We start from the raw sequence: 11,523 nt of genomic DNA on the forward strand, positions 1-11,523 counted from the left end.
ATGATGTTCATAAAATGAATTATCAACTCTTCCAGGGAGACCAGCCTCCAGAACGTACAGAGGGACCTGTGGTTCCTGCAGGGACGAATTAATACTCTGTGAGGATGAGGATGTACACACTGAAGAGGGTGAGGAATCGGTGGATGTGGAGGATGAGGATGACATCTTGCCTCCGTAGAGCCAGTTTGTGCAGGGACAGATAAATTGCCAGCTTGTTTTGTGGGGGCCCAAACGAACCAATCATTTCAGCCACAGTTGTGTGGCAGACCCTGGCGCTGAAATGATTGGTTTGTTAAAGTGTGCATGTCCTGTTTATACAACATAAGGGTGGGTGGGAGGGCCCAAGGACAATTCCATCTTGCACCTCTTTTTTTTCTTTGCATTATGTACAGTTTGGGGCCTAGTTTTTCAATGCCATCCTGTCTGCCACTGCAGTTTCATGCCTAGATGGGTCACGTGTTTGTGCCGCCCACTCGTGTCGCTTAGCATAGTCATCCAGCTACCTCGGTGCAACCTTTTGGACATAAAAACACTATTGTGAGGTGTGAGGTATTCAGAATAGACTGGAAATGAGTGGAAATTAAGGTTATTGAGGTTAATAATAGCATAGGAGCAGAAAAACCTACAAATTCTGTGATTTTAGCTGTTTTTATGCTTTTTTTAAAAAAATACAGATCCAAAACACAAAACCCAGAACCCAAAACACGGAAGGGTGGTTTTGGCAAAACCAATCCAGATCCAAAACACGAAGAAAGATCCAGATCCAAAACCAAAACACAAAACACGAAAAGTGGCCGGTGCACACCCCTAAAAAATATACACAGAATGAAAACAAAACATTTAAAATTAAAGCAAATATGGAATAATTAGAACCACAGTGTAAAACCTCATTGGTCTCATTTACATAACTAATTGACACAACAGGATAACACTTTAGATTGCATATGGTGCTATTGCAAATAATTGTCTGATTTCAGTACAAATACCTGCTGGTGTAGATGGAATGCACTTAATAATGAGGTAAGAACGAAAATCCTCAAAAGTATTGAAGTGGCTCAACGCTAATGGTGTTCACATATCCACAATTACAATACATCTCAGATTAAAGCTGGAATTTGCTTTGCGATCCATAGGTTAATTTTGAAATAATATAATTTATTTTAATTACTTTATTAGTGGCTAAAGGTTAAGTATAATATTTTATTACACCATCAGTTTTACGAAGTTTGACACTAAAACAATATTATTTAAAAATGATTTGTGTATTATTTTTTTGGTCACAAGAACCAATGGTAAATGATATCAGGATATTTTTCTGTAAAAGTTCTTGATTTATAACATAATGATCACATTTATAGCCACTACAATATGATACCCCTTTTACACCAGAGCTAAAACTCGGGTTATTGCAGGGTTAACCCGGGTAGCTCCTTGGCATAAAAGGGGACAGGATTGGATTCCCGTGTGGAGTGATGACCGGGATCGTGCTGCATGCCTGCCGATTGGCTGGCTTCAGTGTCGTTTGGAGATGACGTCATCTCCAAGCGTCCACTTCAACGCCGGAAAAGCCGGGTCACTGCAGACCTGGCTCCAGTGTGAACGGCGCCAACTCAGGAATATCCTGGGTTGGCATCGGGGAAATTTCGGATCTCATCCAGATTGGAACCCTGTTCCAACTTACGGGTCAGACTCGGAATTTAGGTATCAAAGCAGTATAAGAGAAATGACTGCAGGGAGTTGTTTAAAGTGCATTTCAGTGTACAAATGGGAATTTGTCATCTCTATGTAAATTGCTTTCACATGGATCCTTTATTAATTTAGCATATAACATTAAATAATGGTCAGAGTCATGTATAAAAATTGCTGGAAATCTTTTATTGGCTATAATTCTGTAGAGAATGGTTTAAAGAGGGAACCGATTTAGCAATAATCTGTGTCTAAGGTGATGTCAAAAATTAACTCCATGATCATCAGCAAACGGCAAAAGTGGATTGAAGCATGTGCTGCAGGATTGTGATATACAAACATCACCTCAAAGCACAAGGCAAAGCAGGCAAGCAAATACAAATGGACTGAATGCAAATTTAAATAATTTAATTTTTACATCGAAGGGTATATTTACTAAAGTGCGAGTTTTTAGAAGTGGAGATGTTGCCCATAGCAACCAATCAGATTCTAGCTATTATCTTCTAGAAATTGCTAGATAAATGATAAGTAGAATCTGATTGGTTGCTATGGGGAACATCTCCAATTCTAAAAACCTGCACTTTAGTAAATATACCCCCTAGACTGCAGTTTTAAATCTGTTTTGTGCCCTATCTCACACTTAGGGGCCTATTCATGATCAGTAATGGGCCAGTTACACATGTGGAAATGCTAGTTTCTGCATGTTCTAAGTAATGGGCGCATTCATTATTAGGAACCTAAGTAAAAATATTGGCACACAGATACTCCAAGCTGTCTCATTGACCACATGAGTGTCCATGTAACACAAGAGTGAAAGTATTTTTCCAAAACCAGAAGTGGAAGGAAGTAGAGAAAAATGTTAAAGGATAGTAAAGGGTCCCAGCAACTGACACACATAAGAGGTGCATTTGTTGGTCCTATGCCTGGGCATGACAATGGCCTTCCTCTTGTCATGGCCAAGAGCTGCTTCCACTGGTGCCTGACTTACATCCTCATCCTCATTAGTGCTGGCGACAGTTACACAAATATCCCCTCATCATCTTGCACTTCCTCAGGGGCATCCTCAATTTCTATGTTTAAAAAGAAAAAAGAAAACAGGTAGAGTTGTAGCAATTTGTGGGGAGATAACTCAGGGCAATCCAGGGATATACAACATGAAAAGTAAGTACGCGCAGTACGGGAGTGCACGCGCAGCATGTGCTATGTCATTTGGGTGGGGGGTGCAGCAAGTGCTATGTCATTTGGGGAGGAGTGCAGCATGTGCTATGTCATTTGGGGGGGTACAGCATGTGCTATGTCAGTTGGGGGTGTGCAGCATGTGCTATGTGAGTTGGGGGTGTACAGCAGCTGACATTCTGTCTTCTTTCGAGACCATGCTCCCTTACTGTGATACCACACTCCCTCATGATGAGGCCACGCCCACTCCACAATATTACCGCTTCTTGGGGGTGGGGGGGCATATTTTGACTGCTCGCACTGGGAGCCTCAGACCCTAGAAACTGCCCTGTCTGCAAGGATCGCAATTGCAAAGCTGCCTGCTTGCCTATACGGCGCCTTATATAGAATCTAAAACCCGCGAGAATTCGAAGCCGCGAGGATGACATTTGCCTCGAAGTGGAATCTGAGTCAGGGGGAAAGATCCGAGCTGCTGCTCAGATCTACTAGGATTCCCAGTGTTCGGGTAGGTTCCAATTCCAAAAAATCCGAATCACTAATCTTTAGTCAGAAGAATCATCTTTCACCATGTTCTCATTACCTAAGCCCGGGCTTTTTGGAGAGGCCCGGGTCAGCTGCTGAGGGGGACAAATGTCCATTTTTGCAGCTTTGTGTCACTGCGCATAGTATTTTTTCAAGGTGCATGGCCATGTCTTCCTGATTTGGCCACACCCCCAGTACCCTGGCCAAATTCAGCTCTTGGCGGCCATACATTTACAGTCAATAGATAAACTCAAAATTACAGACTCATGGTGGCTCAACACCTTATTAAGGGATCCCATTTTGTGTTCACTACCATTATGTACTGGTTTGCCTTTTTCATCTATTTTGAATAAGACCATAAAGCAGTGATTCCCAACCAGTGCACCAGGACAAATGTATGTATCACTAAGCTAGGCTACACACTGTCAGGAGAATAACAGGGAACATTTCTTTAAATAGGTAAAAATATACAAACTATGGGCCTGATTCACTACGAATCGCAATACGATCGCAGCTACGATTACACACGCAGTTCAACTGCGATAGTATGCTAATCCACTGCTAATACAGTAAATTGCGATTGCTATGCCTTCGCAGCACTACATAAGGACGCCCACTTTACTTACCACACATCTGTAATGTTTAGCAGGACTGCGAAGCCATCGGTACAATAGAGTACCATCACAGCCTCACGCACACTTACACAAGCTCTGACCTTACTCAGAAATTGCTAACTTCAAGGCACGCTATCAGGCCTCAGGCTGCGCAGGGCATCACAGTGGCTAATTTTTGCACACCCCTGCAGTGCTGTTGAAACGCACTGGCACGCCTGCGTTTGCCCGACCACCCCCCCCCGTAACCATCCACAAACGGCACTTCCTGTCAATCACTCTGCGATGGGTTTGTGTAGTCACTGAAAAAGCAATTGCCGGTTCACTCACGCGCACTGCGATGCATGCGCATAACGCAACAATCGCCCAATTGTGTGTGTATTAGTAACTGCGATCCAAGCTGAATCAAGCCCTATATTAATTGTAAATTACACAAATTGTCTGTAATTCACTTTGGTTTTTAAACAGTTTTATAATTTTTTTTTATTTTAAAAATTGGTATCTCACATAAAAAGTACATAATGTGGCATCTGTGCTGGCAGATGGGTTACAATACCACCAAGGTTATGTTTCTTTTTATCTTTTTAAATAATTTTATGATTTTCACTTGTTTTAAAATTTTATTCCACTCTCAGGTTCCTTCTGTGTGGGCGGCCAGATCATATCCTTCACTGAAGCCTCTAGGTGGCTATATTACAGATCTTTTACAAAGACTGAGCTTCTTCAAGGTGAGGTCCTAACAGTAACTGTACAGCAAAATAATCTAATCTGCACTGTCATCCATCTGAACCTTGCAGAAAATAAGCATCTAGATATATCTGCTGTGCTGCAACAGAAATTACATCTAAATAAATACAGTAGTTTGTGATAAAAAAAGACAGTAAAAAATCAACATTTTATGACAATTCAGGCATTTTCATGACCTCTGGTCTATAAACCCTTCTACATGAATTAAGAATCCCTGTAGCAACAGCTTTAAACACCCTAATTTTGGAAGATTTATGCCACATACTATTCCTGCAATAGATAATGTTTGCTTTTAGCTTTACAATAGAGAGACATTATTTAGTTTAGGATATCTGAGCTATGTGGGCAATAATTTAATACAGTGTTTACACATCAAACCTTTCTATAAAAGGCTGCCAAGGGATGGTGAGTGACAGAAAGCTACAATCTTCTGGGGAGCAGTAGTAAATTACACGTTTACAGTGGTGTGAGTCATCTAAATCCTTCTTCAAACTCTGCTATGCCCACCTTCCATGACTAGCTTTGTGCCAGCTGTTACCTGGAAAGGCAGTGTTAACCATTTATTTCCTAGCAATGATTCTATATCATACATGGCACATATTCATTCTGCTTTGTCAGCTCACAAGGACTAAACATGTATTTGTTTTGTCGGACCAGTAGCCTTCATGTTCATATATGGAACCAGAGGAAAGGCAAACTAAGTACAGGTTGAGTCTCCCATATCCAAATATTCAGAAATATGGAATATTTTTAGCATGACTGAGAAAGTGAAACATTTGCTTTCTGATGCTTCAGTGTACACAAACTTTGTTTAGAGTACAACATTTGTAAAATACAGTATAAAATAACCTTCAGGCTGTGTGTATATGGTGTATATGAAACATAAATAAATTTCATGCATGTACACAAACTTTGATGCACAAAATTAATACAAATATTGTATAAAATTACCTGCAGGCTGTGTGTATAAGGTGTATATGAAACATAAATAAATTTCATGTATGTAGTATGTACACAAATTTTGTTTGATGCACAAAATTAATACAAATATTGTATAAAATAACCTGCAGGCTGTGTGAATAAGGTGTATATGAAACATAAATAAATTTCATGTATGTAGTATGTACACAAACTTTGTTTGATGCACAAAATTAATACAAATATTGTATAAAATTACCTGCAGGCTGTGTGTATAAGGTGTATATAACACATAAATGCATTCTGTGTGTATATATGGGTCCTATTCCCTAGATATTTAATTATGGTATGCAAATATTCCAAAATACGGAATATTCCAATATCCAAAATATCCATGGTCCCAATATGCATTTTGGATATGGGAGACTCAACCTGTAATGCAGATTATTTGCACTTTTAGGATAGTTAAACATATTATTGTTTTTATTATCTATTATTTTTATAACAAAATAATATATATAAATGGTGCATGTATATGTATTTATCTTAAAAATGTAATATAAATGCAACATTAAGACATACAGAAAGCCTGTGAGGTACTTTATTTATAGCCTTTACATAGACAGAGCTTCTTCAAAAATAGGTGCAAACAGTAACTGTGAACAGGGCCACAGAAATCTTGGCCAGGTCTGGGTACTTTTTTGGGGGGTGACCTAATCACCGGGGAAGGGGGGGTAACAGCTCTGGGCACTGAACTGGGGAGGTTGCTGCGGAATGTAAGAGGGTGGGCGGCATCGGACCCCTCCAACAAGCCCTCCACCCTTCTCCAGCCCTCACTATGGGCTCTATTTATTAACATTATTTTTACTAAAATAAAGTGTGTTTTCACACCCTTTTCACATTATTTTAGTTTCACCGTAGTTATTACAGGGCAATTGGAGTAGAATTAGTAAAATTAGTATCACTTATTTTTAGTAAAGCAGATCGCATTTCCCATAATTGTAATGGGAAATGTGATCCGACCATAGTTACTAAAAATAAATTGTAAAAAAATACCGGGGGAAGCCCTGTGATAATAATGCCACCTGGAGGTGGCGTTATCCACGGGGAGAGCAGAGGCGGGAGCCGGTACCAGTAATCAGAAATGTGGTCTAAACAGACCGCAAGCTGATTGCTGTAAAAAAAAGAAAAAAAAATGAAAAATTTTTTTTTTTTACTTACCTGAATCCAGGGACCGGTGATCGGGCCTCCGTTGATGGCTCCTCTCCAGTCAGCTGGTCTCCCACAGTGCACTGCTGCCCTGTCATCAGGTGATCGGGCCCCAGTGCAGTATGGGAGATAACCAGATCGGGAAGCCCGAAGAAGATCACCGGAGGCCAGGAGGATGCAGGTAAGTGTAATGAAGGGAAGGGGGGGTCGCGAGGGTCCGCGATCGCGGGGGGTGGGGCTTAGCACCGAGGGGCGGGGCTTAGCATCGTGGGGGGTAGCAGCGACGGTGGGTCGACGCATGCGCGGGCTCTTAGTCGCGGTATTTTTTTCAGAAAATACCGCGACTAGAGTGCGGATGGGATCCGCAGGGACAGAGCTTTATCGCAAGCTCTGTCCCTGCAAGGGATTTATAGTAAATCCCTGTGATATTGCCTGAATTCGCAATGCGAATTCACTCGGTAATATCACACTACAATCCGCATTCAATATGCGGATTGTAGTAAATAGAGCCCTATGAAACAAAAATAAAATAAAGTTAATTTGCTGCACCATTCTCCATATTCACAATAAAATAATATATATCCCTTTACAGTTGTTGAACTTACATTCAAATAAATATAACAAATATCTGCAAATCTAAAAAGTATACTACCAATAGTTACCTTCAAAGAGTATTGTTTTGTTTGTCTGTTTATAGACTTCGGCTTTATCCCTCACTGTTCTACAATGTGCAACCCATCAGCTTCAGCGTTGTCACTTATGGCATATCCTGGTGTGTCTCTGATAGCTGCCACAGTCCCACGTTTCTCTCCTGTTAGTAACCAGCACCGTGACAATATGACATTGGAGCTCTATTAAATAAACAGCACTTGTTATAGCAATAGTACTGGGATGTAATTTCAGTGTGTTCAATGGCAATGCCATAGCTATTAAAAGGAAACTAGGGCACCATTCTGTATTATGAATGTGTAGAGTATAACTAACACTGTAAGCAGGGGTGCCAACAGGGGGTGGGAGTGGCTATTAATTACTCGGGCCCGGGCTTGTTGGAGGGGGCTCTGGTCCACCACTCTTCTGCCCTTTTGCCTGTCAGCAGCAGCAATCTCTCTCCCCAGCCACTGCAGTGGGGCAAGGAGGCTGCTGCCACTGAGCAGCAGTCTCCTCTGCCTGTGCGGGGTTAAGGGGGGCGATCACACTGATTGTGCCCACCTCCCTCTGGGTTTGGCCCTGGCTGAGGGATTCACAGCTCCCCATTTTTCAGCACTTAGCACTGCTTCATGGCGCTGTAAGTACTTTTTTTCCCATTTTATTCTAAAGGGGTGTGATCACACCTCCTGCAATTAGGCCATGCCCCCCAACCAGTTCTGGGGCCTGGACCAGCTCTCTATGGGCCTGACTGTAAGACTGGCACCATTTTTAAAACTTATAATAAGGGAATGTAGTTATTGTTGTCTACAGAAAGATCATATAGGACAGGTGGGCATCGGCTGACTTAATGGTCACTAACTGCTGTGTCTAAAAGCACAACCATACTCTATAATTTATTTTAAAAGGAAAATATATCATGTGCATAATTGAGTTTGTTTTTCCTAATAATTTCTATAAATGTTTATTATATTATATGGGTATTACTTTCCTTATTAATGTTATCATTATGGATATTTACATTCACTTAACAGGAATGTGGGCTAATATCATGCTTTGTCAGCCAAGGTAAAATTATATATTGTTCACAGAATTAGATGAAACTGTGCCTAATGGTTAAATATTCAGGAAAATTAGAGAATGATCATTTTATTACCAATAGGTTTTTAATCAGTAGCCCCATGCACATGGTAGTGCACTTATAGTGCCTTCATAGAGTCAGTAAAAATAGTTCTATAAAACAAATATTATATGTAAAGACTATTTATGCTTCCATATAATATCCCAGTAACAGGCTCTAAATTTTATTTCTTTTGCTTTAGGAATGGACTGAAAAGGGAACACCAAAAGTTTTCTGGATATCTGGTTTTTTCTTTACCCAGTCTTTTCTGACTGGAGCTTTGCAGAACTATGCCAGGAAGTACAAGACCCCAATAGACTTACTGGGACTGCAGTTTCAGATAACTGATCATGACTGTGCAACTGACATTGACACATCTCCGGTAGTATTGCTCTACCTATTATATTGCTTACTAATGCTTAGCTTACAATTTCCCATGTGACCAGTCTTATTATTGCAAAGGGCCTGATTCAGAAGTGCACGTAGAAGCCGTCACGGCTGCGTCTTTTCCCGCAACTCTGTCAGCATCTTTATGCTAATGCTGCGACTGATTCTCAGCCAACTGACTGGCTGTTTAATCACGGCACGTATTAAGACGCACCATCGGACCAACATCGAAGATTGCATCAGCCCTAGGGCAGGTCCAATTTTGCCATCTGAACATGGCGTCAGGTGTCAGTGATACCACTGGCTAGCCATCCTCTTGTTACCCTCAAGGAACGCCCATTGAAACTCAATTTCTCTGCGTACAGTTTCGATCTGCATCTTACAGCGGTAACTATCAGGACACATGCGCAGGCTAAAAGCATCATCCGCTTGCGTCTGACATCACCACTGCGTGCACCTATGAAACAGGCCCAAAGTGTATAGAGCTAGTACTTGTAACAAAAACATCAATAAATATTAAAAACTGTTTATTCAGACGATACATTACAGCATTAAAGTTACCTGCTTCTTAATTGCTTACTAAAATATTTCCTCATCTATTTGATCTTATGTCTCATCTGAGTCTAGTCTGATGGCATATATATCAATGGCCTCTACATGGAAGGAGCAAGATGGGACCGGGACAGGCATGTGATTGCTGAATCTTTCCCCAAAGCTTTGTATGAAAGCATGCCTATTGTATCCTTACTCAATTTAATGTGCTTAATTGTTAACTTTTTCTATGAAATACATATATGGACCTGTAGCATGCTTGCTGACATTCTGGCTGCCCCAGGTCGGCATAGCGGGGAGTTCCACGTCATAGGACATTACCTGGAATTAGGAGTGGGGGGAGTACCCACGTGATTGCGTTATCATGGCCCCACCCCCGCTACACAATGCCAAGATTACCAGTATTGTTACCCGGAAGGCGGGGTCATGATGATGCGATTCGGCGCAAATCGCATCCCCGCCCCCAAATGGCCGCAGCATGTCAATCATGCTGCAGCTTAGGGAACACTGCGAGCGATCTCGCAGTACAAGATCTGCACATGGGCAGTACAGATCCAACGTATGCGCAGATCAAAAACCATTGGAAATGTATACAAACCAACAGGTTTGCGTACATCTCTGGATCAGCCCCTATGTTGTAATTTAACAATGTATAATATATAAATTTAAGTATGCATCTAAAAATAAAGTATAATCGGTTTGTTTCCTTTGCACGGCCCAAAACTATAACTAGCCATACTTCAATTGAATAGGATGTGCTGTTTGCTGCACTACTACATTTACACACCACTTAATGTAGATTAGTGCACATTTGTCTACATTAGCTCAGTGTGTTACATTGCTGCAGTTGATTAGTACATTGTCAACCAGACACATTCCATATATACTGATTCTGTTTTTTTCAGCCAGAGACATTTCTTATATAGTGGCTCAGGTTTGATAAACAAGCCACATCTGCTTATGTTGGCTCTGTTTCTCTATATTCTGTATTAAGATCCTATGGGGGTTTACTGAGATCTTTGATGAGAAAAGTTTCTGAGATCTTTCCTTTACAGACTGATAAAGATATGGCTTTTTCCTGGGGAAAAAATAGCTGAAATAGATTTTATTTATCGATGTCCAGGTAAAGTATGATCTTTTCTACATATGAAACAACAAAATCCCATACTAAAGGAAGATTAAGATCTCCTGTCTAGGCACAGAGATGTAGTTATATTGCCAGTGGACGGGATGCTGGCCGTCGATATACCGATGCCAGAATCCCGCCGCCCAAGATATTGCCGACGCCGATATCCTGAAGGGATGTAGTTATATTGTCGCGGGCAGGATGTCGGTTGTCGATATACCAACGCCGGAATTCCACCCCCTGGCATAATGCTGACTCCGATATCCCGAAGGAGAACAGGATACTGGCGTCTGCATCCCAAACCGCCGCAATCCCAATAGTCCGATCAATTAAGTATTGTCCATTTTAGGGTTAGGTACTAATGAGGGGAAGTTAGGGTTAGGCACCAACCCCCCCCCCCCTGCTTGGGACGATTAGGTTTAGGCTGTGGGAAGGGGGAGTTAGGGTGAGGCACCTCCGGGGGGATGTTAGGGTTAGGAAGGCAGAGGGGAGGGATAAGGTACTTACCACCCTCCATCAGGATCTTCATCTGTCTGGCTTCCGGGGTCAGGATTTCATACCCATTCCGTAGGCACAAATTGCTAAATGCTTAGGCAGCACCAATCAGAAGGCAGCAAAGAAAGGGCTTATGTTATATGTTTTTTTAACGTTTTCTTTGCCAGTCTTTACCCCAGTTACACACAGTGGAAGGGGTGTGAGGCTAAATTCACTGACTTAATAAACAAATCAACTGCTTTAAAATAATATTCATATTGCTGGGAGCTCAGTTCAGCCTCCACAACGGTTGGACAAAGGCAATTCGCTGCCAGTAACATACTGTAGCT

General features: G+C 41.4%; 1 protein-coding gene across 1 annotated transcript in view; it reads left to right on the forward strand.

The window, feature by feature from the left end:
- LOC148538322 (dynein axonemal heavy chain 3-like) overlaps window positions 1-11,523 on the forward strand; it is a 1,025,530-nt gene that overhangs the window by 1,011,401 nt on the left and 2,606 nt on the right. The window contains exons 63-66 of the mRNA XM_088455384.1: window positions 4,631-4,723; window positions 8,837-9,016; window positions 9,649-9,759; window positions 10,639-10,696. Of these exons, the coding sequence (XP_088311510.1) occupies window positions 4,631-4,723; window positions 8,837-9,016; window positions 9,649-9,759; window positions 10,639-10,696 (442 nt within the window). The remainder of the gene's footprint in view (window positions 1-4,630; window positions 4,724-8,836; window positions 9,017-9,648; window positions 9,760-10,638; window positions 10,697-11,523) is intronic.

The sequence above is a fragment of the Taudactylus pleione genome, unplaced genomic scaffold (assembly GCF_031769625.1).
Source record: "Taudactylus pleione unplaced genomic scaffold, aTauple2 ptg000040l, whole genome shotgun sequence".
Classification (NCBI taxonomy): Eukaryota; Metazoa; Chordata; class Amphibia; order Anura; family Myobatrachidae; genus Taudactylus; species Taudactylus pleione.